The sequence below is a fragment of the Venturia canescens genome, chromosome 1, assembly GCF_019457755.1.
Source record: "Venturia canescens isolate UGA chromosome 1, ASM1945775v1, whole genome shotgun sequence".
Lineage (NCBI taxonomy): Eukaryota > Metazoa > Arthropoda > Insecta > Hymenoptera > Ichneumonidae > Venturia > Venturia canescens.
Genome location: NC_057421.1, coordinates 20,765,036 through 20,780,458, shown reverse-complemented (window position 1 = coordinate 20,780,458; position 15,423 = coordinate 20,765,036). Strand labels below are relative to the sequence as shown.

The 15,423-nt window shown below is 36.5% G+C and overlaps 3 protein-coding genes and 1 long non-coding RNA gene across 4 annotated transcripts; 2 read left to right on the top strand and 2 right to left on the bottom strand.

Annotated features, from left to right (window-relative positions):
- The first annotated feature begins 626 nt into the window (after nt 1–626).
- Nucleotides 627–5,534, top strand: LOC122408007 (uncharacterized). The gene is made up of 5 exons (XM_043414514.1): nt 627–839; nt 1,214–1,318; nt 2,124–3,084; nt 3,363–4,199; nt 4,441–5,534. Exons 2-5 carry the CDS (start codon nt 1,237–1,239, stop codon nt 4,664–4,666), a joined length of 2,106 nt encoding a protein of 701 aa, XP_043270449.1. The 5' UTR covers nt 627–839; nt 1,214–1,236; the 3' UTR covers nt 4,667–5,534.
- Nucleotides 4,950–5,690, bottom strand: LOC122408022 (uncharacterized). The gene is made up of 2 exons (XR_006260330.1): nt 5,573–5,690; nt 4,950–5,169 (listed from the first exon to the last, which is right to left on the bottom strand). It is a non-coding gene; the product is annotated as an uncharacterized lncRNA (long non-coding RNA).
- MagR (Iron-sulfur cluster assembly 1 homolog MagR) lies at nt 5,633–6,894 on the top strand. The gene is made up of 3 exons (XM_043414541.1): nt 5,633–5,770; nt 5,944–5,997; nt 6,164–6,894. The coding sequence occupies exons 1-3, from the start codon at nt 5,687–5,689 to the stop codon at nt 6,416–6,418; spliced, it is 393 nt and encodes a 130-aa protein (XP_043270476.1). The 5' UTR covers nt 5,633–5,686; the 3' UTR covers nt 6,419–6,894.
- Nucleotides 6,895–6,987: 93 nt separating this feature from the next.
- Nucleotides 6,988–13,956, bottom strand: Pgm1 (phosphoglucose mutase 1). Its single transcript, XM_043414530.1, has 6 exons — nt 13,482–13,956; nt 10,267–10,705; nt 9,910–10,112; nt 9,591–9,792; nt 9,075–9,439; nt 6,988–8,732 (listed from the first exon to the last, which is right to left on the bottom strand). Exons 1-6 carry the CDS (start codon nt 13,722–13,724, stop codon nt 8,508–8,510), a joined length of 1,677 nt encoding a protein of 558 aa, XP_043270465.1. The 5' UTR covers nt 13,725–13,956; the 3' UTR covers nt 6,988–8,507.
- Between the last annotated feature and the right edge of the window lie 1,467 nt (nt 13,957–15,423).

Genomic DNA, 15,423 nt, shown 5'->3' with positions numbered 1-15,423 from the left:
CCGATTGAATGATCAAAACACGTGAACGTCAGGATGACGTTTGGATATTTCATGAAAGTATTTTTTTCAAATAATGAACCGTTAGATATAATATTTTCATATTATTTATTTTCATGATACAGTCGTTGCGATTTATAGATTTACGAATAGAATGTTCTGCAGAGTTGATATGTGGTAGTTGTGCAATCAAATTTCGGTTGAAATGTTTCTGGTAAAGATGTAAATGCCTTTACTCGACTGGCAACAAAGTTGAGAATCTCTGTCGTCGTATCTTTTTTCCTTATCGAAGAAAACGACCGTAGCCACATCTGTGTTAACATATTTGGAACTAGACTCGGTGTTAGGTTAAATTTTTTGGTACATTCTACTTGGACGCTGACAGTGTTAATAGCGTTAATAACGCTAATTAACACCCATGTAAACGCTTGTAGCGTTTACAACGCCAAGTCGAATGCAAAATAGCGCTATTAACGCTGTCAGCGTCCAAGTTGGAATGTACCCGAAGAATATCGAATATTTTACTGTCATTTTGATCTGCGAGATGGCGATTCGATCGGCATCGCTGCGCGACTACTCTATACAATCGAGCTGCCTTTCTACAATGTTATTCGCTTCATAGCGTTTACGTGTTGTGTTGGGCGCAGGGCGCGACCTTTCCCGCCACAACGGCAGAAGGAGCGTGCTCTATGTCTTTTCGGCGCCAAAGAACCACACGCGTTGATACAAACCGGATCATTTGACGGTGATCCTGATATCGCAGATATATTGTATATAAAGTGCAATTGCGTTTGTTCCCGAATAAGCGGTTTTATATATTTTCCACCATAATTTCTACACACGTAAGTCACAATTACATCATTTTCTTTCAGTGTGCAGATTTGGGAGTTACTTTATTACAAATCCAAGGATCATAACAAATTGTGGTCGAACAGCTTTCGCCGCTTGATTGATAATATAGTTATATCATACAATCACGCTTTATTTTATAGTGGGATAAAATTAACGGTGCAATATTAATTCCTCTAATTGAACTGGAAATTCCTAATTTTCGTAAAGTTTATCATCGTTTGGTCAATGATCCTCAATTTTTTCCCTCCAAGTCCCAACTTGTATTTTTTTTTTATGAATTATTATAATAATCCATTTCCATTTTTTCTCAATCCAGTCTATTTTCTGAAATGCCTAATCCTGATGTTTGTATTTCAATGAACAGCGGTGAATAAATACAACAAAAAGATGCTGAGCGTCTCTAATCCCACTGTCCATCCGACAATCAGACCAAAGACACCGGAATCGAGTCCCAGTCCACCCAGTAAAGGTTTGTTATTAAAATGAATCCCATCTTATTTATTATGTTTAAATATTGTGTACATTTGGTCCTGTCAATTTTTTTTAACCCATCAATGTTATTTACTGTCAATATGATGAATTATTATTAGAGAATATAAATAATATATAGACTATTTCATTTATGGATTCAAAATTGTTTTTTTTTTGATGCAATTGTTTGAACAATTTTTCAGGCTCATTCATGTTATTTATAATTAGATTTATAAATAACATCAATGAGTATGGAAAGAATTTTTTAATGATGTCTCAGCTGTCAAAAATTTGGTTATCCTTTCAGCTTGAAAATTCTCCAATGTTGAATATAATGATAATAACTAACAACATAATTGTAATGACAGTTACCGTTAGTATGGTAGTTCTATGTATTGGGTTCCAATTGAAACTGCTGTTGGCTTGTAAATTAAAAATGCTACAAATACTTCTTATTAAACATTTATTATTGATAATATATTAATAAAAGGACAAATGAATGAACTGGATTAAATATGATTCCGACGTTACTTTGCAACAATTTTTTTCATAATAAAGCAAAGGAAGAATTGATTCTTTATTGTAGTAATGCAGAGACAAAGATTCATGAATGATGTAATGTCATTACCTATGTTCTATGAAAATCAGTGATACTATGTATCTTGTAGAAATTGTAGAAAAGAATTCAATTTGAAACTTGTACAAAAAGTTTGCTTTCAAGAATATAACAAAGTTATTAGTACTTGAAGATTTACTTCAATAACAGGTGTCAGGATTCACGATTTGAATTTTCTATTTGCTAGGTCGAAAACGTGGTAATGATTGGAACTGCGAGTATAGAGTATTTACAAAGACACAATGCAGGCCGAGTCCAGCACGGAAGAAGATAATAAAGAGTATTGGGGAAGATGCGACAATTGGTATTGATGTGCACTGTCAAACTGTGCGTTTTGATCAAACCCCTTTGATTGTTCCGCTCTTTGTTGAGGCAAAGAGCAAAGATGATTTCGAAACGTCATCTCTATTCACATCAAAAGAAACATCTCGTCCGGTGTGTAAGGTGCCGTTTCTCAAGAGTGCTCATATGCACGAACGTAATAAGATCAGTCAAAAACTTGACGAAAATAAGATTGAGAGTTTTTACGTCGATGAAAACTCACAGACTGAAGATGAGAGAGACAATGACATTGAAGAAGAACTGTTTGACGGTAAGCCAGCTAAATTAGAAAATCCTTCGACTGACAAAAAAGAAAGTTCCCCTGTTTTATCCTCGAGAATGTCGAAAGCACTGAAATTCTTGCAAACGAAGAAAAAAAACGCGTGTCAGAACGAGGAGGATTTTTTGAATCCTGGTATACCAGGAATTCGTGGTGAAGATATACCGAGAAACAATGAAGTAACTTTTCCGGCGGTCATGGAGGACAACGGTTGGGATTCTGATGCTGAAATTTCGAAACTACGTGATCTACAGGAACCCGTTTCTACAATCGACACTGCCAGTAAAATTGACAACGACAGTTTTTTCGTCGATCCGATCGATAAGAACGAACCTTATTACATGGTTGGTTTGCCCAATCCACCTGGTGAAAATCGTTGCTGGTTGAATGCGACTCTTCACGCTTTATTCTCGGTCCCTCTTACCGATCATATCGATCAATACGAACGTCAACAATGGCGTGGTGTTTCACACCTTACAAAAACATTTATGGCACTGAAATTATTCTGGACAAAAGGAAAAAAACAAAATTTCTATCAGACTATCAAGTGAGTGAATTTTATTTTCATATCAAACATCATCAAACAATGATTTTATTTCATTAAATGCAGTTGAAATTTTGAAATTCTGAAAATTTGTTACGCATTTAATAGTTTTGCGTAATGTACAAAGTTGAAATTGTTCTAAAATATTGTAAACATCTTTCGTTACTTTCATCGTTGTTTGGGACGAGTATTTTTATTCCGTCATTCACTGGACAACAAAATCGCAAGAATACATTATTATATGTAAAATATTAACGGAAAATCTGTTATCTTATTGTCAGGCTATTCAAAGAGAGTTTGGGAATTTTGGATGAGTCGTATCCGTCACAACGTCAGCAGGATGTGTCCGAATTTCTCACGATGTTTTTGAATTACTTGAAAACCGATTTCGAGAAGTTTTCAACGGAAAATAACGTGGCAATGAGAGATGGCAGCGAAGACATGGAGAACATAACGAACAATAGCCAGGAAACGCGTGAAGCATCTCGATCTCCGCATACACCTAGTAAACGTACGCCTCTTGCCGATATATCACCGTGCAAGAGGAAATTTCACGAAGTCAGTTCGGATGCGAGCGTCGAGTCAAGTCCAAAGACCCGGAAAAATAATCTGACATACACCGTACGCGATCTTATGAGTCCACGAGTAAATAGACTCTCGAACACCACCGATCCTATGTACAAAGTTCACACACCGCCGCACAATCGCGATAAAGCTTCCATCAAAGAAAACGATGAGCGGATAAATTTGTGCAAAAACCCAATTGATCGTTGTTTTTTGCTCCACATGATGGAACACTACGTTTGCAAAGGTTGCGCCAAACATCGTCAAAGGAAAGTCGATAATCTTATGATCTATATCGATCTCATGCATGGCAGCGAGGATGAGATCGTGTCCCTCGATAAATCTATCAAAAATACTAGGGAACCCGAAGAACGGACTTTAACCTGCGGCAAATGCAAATATGGCAAGCACAAAGTATTCACGACCTTCCGTTTTTGTCCGAAAATCCTTATGGTACAAATTAATCGTTATGGCATGTGCAGCGATGGATCAGTCGCTAAATTTAACACACCTGTCGAAATACCGGAAACCCTGCAGTTGGATCTTGGCATGTCGTAAGTTTTTCTTTATAACATTATTATTAGCTTTTTATAAATGTTCAATTTCGATATCTACCCGATTCGAATAGTTAGTCATTGTTGGGTTTCAATGAATATTTAACTTCGAAATCACGAAAGCATTTTCTTGGTCAAGCATAATTTCAATGGAATCCCTTTTGGAGTTTTTCTAAATTTTTATTTGTCAATTAATTATATTTTTATAGATCTTACGTTTTGTTTTAATTTTATTTCGTAGGGATGTGGAAAACGGTAACGAAGCAACGGAGAGTTTTGAGCCTGTGTGCGTCATAGCTCATGTGGGTAGCGCCATGGACTGCGGACATTACACGAGTTACGTGAAGCACGAAGATAGTTGGTATCATTTCAACGATCTTGTAGTCACGCCGATGTCGAGGCATGAAGCTCTGACCGCGGCTCAGACCACTGCGTATGTTGTGTTTTTCGCAAATACGAAGGTCTAAACGACCAGCCTTAACAAACTGGCAAATCAACGTTACTTTTTTCACTTATATTTTCAATCAGAAGCATTATTCATATCATCCTCGATTTTGCATTGTTTCGTCTGATTCTTACGATCGACGATTTCAGACGAAAAAGAAGAAAACTTTCGTCAATTGTAATAGCAAATGACGAAAAACGTATCGATCTTTTTCATTTCGAATACTTTTTGTATAGTTCTCTTACAGTACGTAGTCGGGAATTTCCACGAGTTAGGATTAGCATTAATTTCCTTTTTACTGCCAATTGTGAACAAAATTCGTGTTTATTCCAAGTTACACTTTGTAAGTCATTCGGTTTCCGAGGTGAAACATACTTTTTTCCGTTGGATCCGAGCTGGTTGTTAGCATTCTCAGTCGTTCGAAAAATGGAAATTCCTTTTGTCTTCGAAAACTAATTCAAGGTTGTAATCCTCCCCATGTTTGATCACACTCACAGTTGCCCGTGTGAGGATTCCACGCGACTCCTGTACGCGGGCAAATGTGACTAATGTTTATGCATTTTTTGTTGAGTAATTCAAAAAACGAAAATAACAACATGAATGTTGTGCCTAAAAGTGGCTTTCTGCATAGACTGTAACTCAACCATTTTCGTCTCTGAGGAAATCAGATATGCAATCATCTCTCAGTGAATAAATTATAACAATTATAAAGCAAATATTTAGTTTTAAGTATACCGCGAACGAAAGAAACTCCGAGTTTTTGGCAATTTTCACATGGTCATATGTCTTGTTACTGGTGTTGAAAAAGTGAAATAATAGAAGATTATATATAAAAAGCATTTGTAAAAGCATAGAATAGAAGCACAATAAACAATATTTTAAATTATTAATCAATCCATAAATATAATTTTTTAAAACCAACATGTACCTTTTCGGCATCTGCGTATTTCGGAGGAATTGTTTTTTTATTTGCATCGTCATATAAACTGACGACCATCGCGTTTTGCCGACCTAAATTTAGAGAAAGAAAGGGCAATCAAAGATGGCGTCGCGCATAGCAGCGGCTGCCACGGTTCGAGCTGTCAAAGGCAAAAGAACACTTCCCACAAGAGCTGCCCTCGTTCTCGTAAGTTCGAAAACGCTATTTTAACGTAAATATACAATAAGAAAAATATTTTAAGATTTGTCATTTAACAGATAACCTGTTGGAAAATGAATCACATACTTAACCTTAAAAACGATTGTAAATACCCTCTGCATCGTAATAATTGCTGTGTTATTATTTTTTCGATATTTCAGACGCCAAATGCGATCAAAAAGATTAAAGAGATTTTGCACGATAAAACAGAATATGTAAGTGGAAAATTTTTTACATTTTTTCCTTTGAACTTCTAATGGTTTCAACGTATCATTGATTTATTGCATTATTTCATGATATTGTTACGAAATTTATTTTCGTCATTCGTTCTCGCTACCAAAATGTCACATGACAATTTTTTTCTCTATTTGCATACGATAGATCGGCTTGAAGGTAGGCGTGCGGCAAAGAGGTTGCAATGGGCTTAGTTATACACTGGATTATGCAAAAGAAAAAAGCAAACTTGACGAGGAAGTCATACAGGATGGTGTGAGAGTAATAATCGATCGAAAAGCTCAGCTATCCCTCCTGGGAACTGAAATGGATTATATAGAAAATAAATTAAGCTCAGAATTTGTTTTTAATAATCCAAACATCAAAGGCACATGCGGATGCGGAGAAAGTTTCTCCGTTTAGTTCAATTTCAATTGTCGTCATTATGTGATGTAAAATATTTTCACTATCACCGCACATTGCTCAGTTTTCATAGATAAACTATAATTGAATGATCGTTTTGGTATAGATAGTGTTTGCGGCATTAAGTAAATTCAAAGAATTTTTGGTTTTTATTTCGATTGTACACTAAGCTTCATCTCGTACAGGTCGCAATATTCTTCAAGATGAGAAAACGATATCTTCGAACAACGGATCTCTCTGTATTTGAATAAATAGCGATGTGAATGTAGTAACATTTTCACTAGACGGTGCATTGAGGAGGAATTTTGAAGTCTCTCGTGTATTGAAAAACATTCGGTGTTGATTTATAATATGAATATACGCCGAGTATTTTTCTATGCAACATCGAAAACTCAGTAAATGTACAAAGTAGATAATAACAAATTTTATGTATAATGTACTGTAGTTCGTAAGAATAAAATATATGAAAGAATAAATCATCAAATGCAGTACAATTATTGAGGGTATAATTTTCGATTAGCGAAATAAATTATGGAAAATTACGATGCTGAAGAAATCACAATAAATTATTAGATCTGTAAAACAAGTTTATTTATTCAACTTGAATTTTCGTTTTCACTACACGTTAATTAATCTTATTATTATACATTTATTATTAGAATATTCGCAATAAACTACTGGGATGGTTCATATCGAAATATCGTACGAACAATGATCTATCGCGAGAATATATACGACGATTTTTGTCACCATCCGAAACATAAATTATACAATAGTCATTGAATTTACGAGTAATCGAATGAAAGAAAGATCAATGATAGTGCAAGTGGGATTATAGATTTCTGGATAGTATACCAATTTCGTTAATAATTTACAGCAAAATCTAGAATTAATTCATGCGAAGTGAGACAAATTATCGTTTTCTTTTCGGTACAATTTTCAAATTTGCTCACAGTACACTTACAAAAAACGATACATCATCATTATCATTCTCAGGAACGCGCATAAAACTGTTTATTCCTACTGACTTTTCGTGTCATTTTCACGTTGTCTCTTTCGCTCATTCAACCCTTTATCTTCGATACATCGATAAATATAGATTTACGAATTTAATAATTTTTATTTCTTCGTTTTTTTTTCTTTTTAATAATTATGATCGGCAGTCATCGCTGGTGTCTGTGACATCGCTTCCACGCGACAGTTACGACATTCAATTTTCGAAAAAAAACGACCACGTCGAATCGTCGAAAATCAGATTCGAACTGTACGGGTGCGGCTATCGGTTCAGGTCCCCAAGTAATAAATCTCCCTCTCTTCAACCCTTTACATTATATACAAAAAATAATCGTTCTTTGGCTTCGGAATAGAAATTCCTCGCTCATCATTTCTCGTAATATAGTCTCTCATCGATATTCTTCGTCATAAATAACACACGCTCGTACCTTAACTCAATTATTCTTAATCATCGTCGCGGTAATTACTTCTATTTCCATTCAGTTATTTCATTCGTTTATCAATATAATTTATTTGTTTTTTTTTTAATGCTGTTATTACCACGAACTTTTTTCCCGGTTTTCCTAACATCCATTTTTGGTATAGTTTCATCTCTTATCTCAATCTTTACGATACTACACTGGGCTACTTAAAGACTACATATATTCCAATGAAATATTCCTTTCAGCTCCAATCGGGATAAACATTTTCCTTACACAATGTCAATAATAGAAATAATTATTATTTGTACGAGCAATAGGCGATTGGATAATGATTTATGCGAAAAAATTCGGAAATTGAAAAAAATCGTCGATGAATTATGGTCGACGGATCATTGTTCGTTACTTTGAAGCATACGAGAACTATACAGCTGCAATGAAAATACTCAACTATCGATAGCTCTCCTGTACGTAGGTATATCTATATAACAATGAATGTAAATACATATGACGAATATCCATTTAAGATTATTCGTGGTTATAAAATCTACATTTGATCCTGACTAAGCGTCTGTCCAAAAAACACTTAAGAAAATTGTGCGTTTAACGTAGACGTGAAAAAAAAAAATAAAAATGATCTATCTCACGCGAACAGTTCACGTAATAACGGTTGGTGCGTCGCGGCCTGTAAATTTCTTGAGGGAAGACAACTCCAGGGCTACATCAACGAGTGGCTTCAGAACCACTTGTGCGTCTTTTTCAAAATTTTCGGGATTCGTCTCGTTGCGCTCGATGTAAAGACGAATAGTCGCACCAGAACTTCCAGTACCAGACAAACGAAATATAACCCGTGAACCGCCTTTCATAAGTATTCGGAGGCCCTGAAATGATAATTGTGCCACAGAATTTGAGTGTATATTGATTTCCATGAAATTTTTTTGATCAAATTTTCATATCAATTTATTAACAAAAACTTTGTCAAACGGCGAGCACCGCTTACTTCCTCGCTTCGATTGAGAATTGGGTTTATCTATTCATTCATTTTTGTGCTTATTCCTGCAAGACCCCCTTCACAGGAAACTTTGAGTTAGAAACTCAAAAAAATTGCCTTCCGTTTCATGATTAATACGCAAGTCGGTGCATGGCTGAACGGTCACCCAGGCCATCCGTTCAAATAATGATCTTGTAAGCTACAACCGACATAATTGATTTGGTTTGTGTACCTGCTTGGTAGCGACGCTACCGTCAATGGGGTCCTTGTACGAGTAATTGTCTGCTTTCTCGACCTCGTATTCGCCAAACTTTTTGCCGACGAAGGACGGATCGGTGATCGCTGTTTCGAGCTCCTTCATCATTTCATTGGATTTATCAGAATCGCAGTTCTCGTAGTCGTAACGAGTGAAAAAAGTACGTCCAAATTTATTCCAATGATCCTTCAATATATCTTCTATAGATTTGCCGATTTTTGCCACGACATTGAGCCAAGCCAAGCACGCCCAAATGCCGTCTTTCTCTCGGATGTGATCGGAGCCTGTGCCAAAACTTTCTTCACCGCATAACGAAAGACGTCCGGCGTCCATTAAGTTGCCTGTATCATTTTATTCGTTTGAGCGAGTCTGAACAATAAAACTTTTGCCTGAAGCATCATTATTGTATCTAATATCGAAAATTTGATGTTTCTCTCTCGAAAAAAATCTTCCTTAAAAATGTATCTTCCTAAAAAGGAAGATAAAAATTACCAAAATATTTCCAGCCTGTGGGTACTTCGAAACATTCGATGTTCAGCTTCGCTGCAACTTTATCAACGGCACCACCCGTTGGCATCGATCTTGCCAATCCCTTGACTCCTGTCTTTTGAAAATAGGGAATAACGCTGAGATGTTCGGCAAGAACTGCCAGTGAATCCGAAGGGGTCACGAAGAATGCTTTCTTTCCAATGATCTGTGGAACACACAGAAGAGAGCAAATTTTTACACAGTCCGAAAAATATAGATGAGAAAAAATCAATTTTTCGACAATAAAAATGATAAGTTAATCAGCATTTGGGGAAAAATGTACCATGTTTCTATCCCCATCACCATCGAATGCAGCGCCAAGATCATAAATACCATTTTTTACGGTATTGACAAGATCGGCAGCGTAAGTGAGATTGGGGTCTGGATGAAGGCCACCGAAATCTTCGAGAGGAGTGGAATGCACGAGGCTCTTTCCGTCAACGCCGAGTTCGACGCCAAAAATACGATTAACGTAGGGGCCGGTAACTAGGAAATAAAAATGATGTAACATCAAAATCTGTTCGCTATTTCAAGCTTTGTCAAGCCTTTCGATATTTAAAAATGTGAAAAAAAAAAAAAAAAACAAACGAAGAGCGTGAAAAATGGAAAAAATTATGTAATTATTCGAAATTTTCCAAACCTCCATTCATAGCATCGATGAGAATTTCGAATTTCGGTCTCTCGTTAGTTCCTTGCAGCAATTTTTTGATGCTCTCAAAATCAAATATTTCTTTCATAAGGGAGACGTAGTCGTTGACCGAATCAATGACATCGACGACGAATGATTTGCCATCGACGCTCAATGTATTTGTTTGTATCTTGCCAATGTCAACATTGATACCAGAGACGATTTTGTACTGCTTTATTGACGTCGTTATATCGTAGATTTTGTTGGTCACGTGATCCGGAGCTGGACCACCGTTGTCACAGTTGAATTTTATTCCAAAATCGGCATTGGGTCCACCAGGATTGTGCGAGGCTGTTAAAACTATTCCACCAAGGGTTTTGTATTTTCTTATTATTGTGGAAACAGCTGGCGTTGAGAATATTCCATTCTGTCCAACTATGAGCTTGCTCACCTGGAGAAAAAATAAAAGCAAAGAAAATTTATTTCACATTCTGTCAATTTGTTGCTTTTTCGTTAACACTCATTAACAATCACTGTGATCGAGTTAAATTCGTTTACATAAATCTTGAGATCTTTGTAAGGCCACATCTATTTTATAGTCGGTATGTGAAAAATTTACTCGAGCAATGAAACTCCGTAAATTTCCTTTCATTTTTTCCACTAAATTTGAGCTAACTTTAATATGTGACCAGCTATTTTGACATCGCGTCACGTAAAGTGTTGTGAAGATTCTTTCAAACTTTTGAGCCGAAAATGATTTTTCGAATTCCACAAAAAACACTACGATTTATTGAAAAAATTGTGATCGATGATAAAAATTCACGTAGATTTTTATTTAGTAAATTATTGAATTTTCCATGGCCAGAGTATTAATGTGGGGAGGGGGTAACGTCCATTCGGTGTCAAAAAAGGCCCAATTTTAAGAATTTTTTAGAAGCTACAGATAATACAAGTTTATTTTATTGATTGTGACATCATAACACAATATATGAACAGTATTTTCTGAATTTTTTTATCTAAAATAATTCGATGGTAACAAAAGCACTTCGAAAAAAAGTTGCCCACCAGCCAACAGTATAAATCGAAATCTACTCGACCGATTTTTTTGGAAATTTGGCAGGATTTTTGGGAGGATATTTTTTTCAATTTTTTTTATTTTTTATGACACTTAAAAGTGAAAACACTGATTTCTTGCCTAAAAAATAAGCCTATTTGTAAAATTATTCATTATGAAAAATTGAAAAAAATCTTTCGTAGATACCCGGTCAATTACGCAAGGATGTAGCATGTCAAATTTCAATAGTGTCGGTCGAGTAGATTTCGGTTTATACTGTTCACCGCGGTGGGTAACTTTTTCCGAAGTGTCTCTGCATACCATGAAGTTAATTATTGATATTTGAGTTTTAAAAATTTAGGAAATACTGTTCATATATTATATCACGACGTCACAATCAATAAAAAAATGTGTATTATCTGTAGTATTTAAAAAAATTCTTAATATTTTTTTCACCGAATTGACGCTACCCTCCCCTTAAAGCAAGGAGGGTAGCCAGCAACGATACAATGTTGCCATGCTAAACCATGTTAAATACGTGAAAAATTGCAAAATGATAAGAATTTAATAAAATTTGGTGAACATATTCTTTAGTGCCAAATTTGACAATACACATTTCTTAAGATTTTTCTTCTGTACAGTTATCGAGTAATTGATCACTAAAATTCACGTGTATAAGCATAGCGTTTCCATATATATGGGTATACATTCCGGGCATAAGAAATCTGCTTTAATGCGTAATTACTCGATAACTAAGCAGAAGAAAATTTTGAAAAAAATTGTCTTCACACTTGATGTTGAAGAAGATTATCACCAAATTTGATCAATTTCTTATAATTTTGACGAATGTAGCCACCCTCCTTAAAAAAAATGTAATAGACCACGGAGTCCCTGAACCGTGAAGCTTCGTCTGAGCTAGAGCGAGTTTAATTAAGCGGCTTCTTTTATTGTGCTTGGAAACCTCGTTTTGGCCAAAGTGCATACGCGGGTGAATCGAAAACTTTAAATGTGCGTATAAAATAATGTCTCATCAGCGTGATAAGTTTCCATAGCCGCCTTCGTAGGTCCAGAATTTCTACCATCATGCGCCACTACGATCGATATATGTCTCGCGAAGTGGAAATTTAACTGTGGCCAGATTGCTTCACAAATTACAAAATATGTGTGAGAAAAGACGACTCTCATGTCGTAAGACACTGGATAAAAATGCTCGTATAGAGACGTGGCGCTGTAACTGAATTTGAAATTTGCAGAAAAAAAAAACTGAAAATGTTGAATTAATATTTCCGTCGGGTCTAGAATTTGACGTTTCTCGTTCAAATTCAACAAATAGATTTAACTTTTTGGTTCGCTTTGTCCGTAAGGAATAAAGGAGAGGAAAAAATTCCGAAATTTCTTTTTCAAGACATGGCACGTTTTTATAAATATAAATTAGCTGTAAAATGCCCAACTGGAGAGAAGGGCGCGGCGTTAGATTTAGGTAACTGTGGAGGGGGCTTGGATTCTGCGCGGCCCAATCATACCCCGAACGCTTGGAAATTCGTTATTCGTTATATACAGTGAGCGACAAAAGTATTCATTTCTGGTGCAAATTTTTTCGTCGCTCGGTGTACGTATAGATTTGGGTTTGGGTATTAAATCGTGAATTATTTCATATGACTTAGTCATTTTTCGATCCAAATGTCACAGTGACTTTTTGTACTCAGCTACCACACATTTGATGCTGTGGCTCGGAATACTAATTTTCAAGCATACACTAATGGCTTTGTGCCAGAACACTTGTAGATCGAGGCTCTGAAACCGCAAATACGTCGTTTTAACACGAAACGATTTAAATATCTCACTTGATACGATACGGCGCTTATATACAGAGAGACTTTTTATGGTCTCAAGATATCATATGACCTGGTCTCGTCTCCGCGAGAAAAGAACCCGTAGAAGCGCCTGCGCGTATAGTATCATTCACCTTTGACCCCGGGACAAGGTTATGTGCCCGTATGCGAAAATATATATGTATATGGAAAAAGTTACGGGGTGAAAGTTTGTCTGAAGCTCGACCGTATAGAATATTTGAAAGAACGGAGAAACTGTCTAGCGTCAATACTAAGAAAAAATATTATAATTGGAAAGTAAAAAAGGATTAGAACACAAAATAGGAATTTAAGCACCATACCCCATTGGCAGCAGCCATGCGAATGATTTTCTGTACGACATCCTTGACGTAATAGCGTCCGTCACCACCAACAACGAGAGTGCAGCCGTTCAACTGATCCCCGACAGCTTCGAATATCGATTGTATAAAATTTTCGGTATAATGCTCTTGTTGAAATACTTTTACAGCTTTACGAAGTCCGGAAGTCCCCGGTTTTTGACCCTCGAAAATTTTCGTTGTAATTACTTCGACACTCGAAGACATTTTTATTGTTAGCTATGAGACCGTATTTTCCCGACGAATGAAGTTTTTCTTAAAACTCAAAAGAAGTAAAATAAACGAAATTAAAACAAAAAAAAAATTAGTTTTTCGTCTTAGTCGATGTTAAAGCGTTGTCTATTTTACTAATATATAATAAGTATGCACATATGTACAAGTCTTGGGGACTAGCCGGCCCGAGAGCTGATAGCAGACTGAGCGTACGATATAGCGAATGTGCCAATGACATTCAAGGACACGGGGCATGGACCTCTTCTTAGTGGTACATATATAACGATTTACACGTTCTGTCGTTACACGCAACGACGTCACTCATATTATTCCATTCGAACGTGTATTGGTGAATAACGTATAACATGGTATAACATATATATTTTAAGGTTATTTCGGCAAACGTAGCCGGTATATTTCGTAAGAAATGCGCATGCGTCCGAAGTGAGTACGTTTCGTTGGATGCGTGCGGGGCGACTGGACTATTTCGATGTACGAGATACTGGGACACTACCAATGAATTCATACGTATATAAGAAAAACCTTCTGCGACCCAACCCGTCGTTTGCGGCTTGACGTTCGCTCTGTGACGTCACCGGTCATTGCGGTGTTTCCCCACGCGAGTCATGGGCGTCATGGGCAAATTTGGCTTAGTGTGGATCACCCAAATCCACGCCAGCGATTGGTCAGACTTCTGGAGCGAAAGTAAGGCCCGTTACACACGGTCAATAATATTGCACAATAATGTTTGTATGGTGTGCCATAAATTTAAGATCGTTCAAACTTCTGCTGTTCAATGACTGCGCAATGTTTTAATACTACATTTACACGTTCAATAATATTGTGCAATCACCTATATCGCGCAATATTATTTACCGTGTGTAGCGGGCCTTACAGTGACCGTATTTATTATATATACATATACTTTACTACGGGAGGCGCCACCATCGATTTTGAGTTGGTCACGTGAGCTCGATGCTCTTATAGTGTAGTTTACTCGCCTTCCGTGGCGCGTCGCGTCAAGCGCTCGAGCGCTGAGTCTCTTGGCGCGCGATTTGAATGTGATATTTAATACAATTAAAAGGGAAGTCCTGTTTCAGTACATGATGAACATTCGTGTTTTGTTGTGGTGCACAGTCGTTGTTGGTTCTTATCGAAGCCTCTTATCGATTCGCGGAATTCTTCTATGAAAATATGTGATCTATTGACATGTCCTGGCTTACAAAGGATTTTCCAGGACGTTTAATTAATCGCTGCCGCGACTCTACATTATGTGGCAATTATTACTGTAAACACGCAATAATGAAAATAAACGAATTTGACGAAAGTGTCAAACAAAGGCTGGGTCTTAAATGAACTCATCCAAACTTTTTCTAACCTCTTTGATCGTCCATCAAAAAATAATATTCCACATGTGATGTTGAGGAAAGGGAAGATTTTCAGGGCCATAAGAAACAGATGAAAAATCGATAATTCGACTGGAAATGATAATTTGATTTTCAACAGATGATATAACAACATTTTTAACGCATTTATGATACAATTGTGGTCGATGGACAGTCATCTATACACATAACGATAAAGCACGATTCACACTTCGAACTTCGGACGAGTTGATTCTCTAAGGCATTGCTTATTTTCTTTCCATCTTCTCTGTTTATCCCCGACTGGCCAGTCTTCGACTAATGTAAAT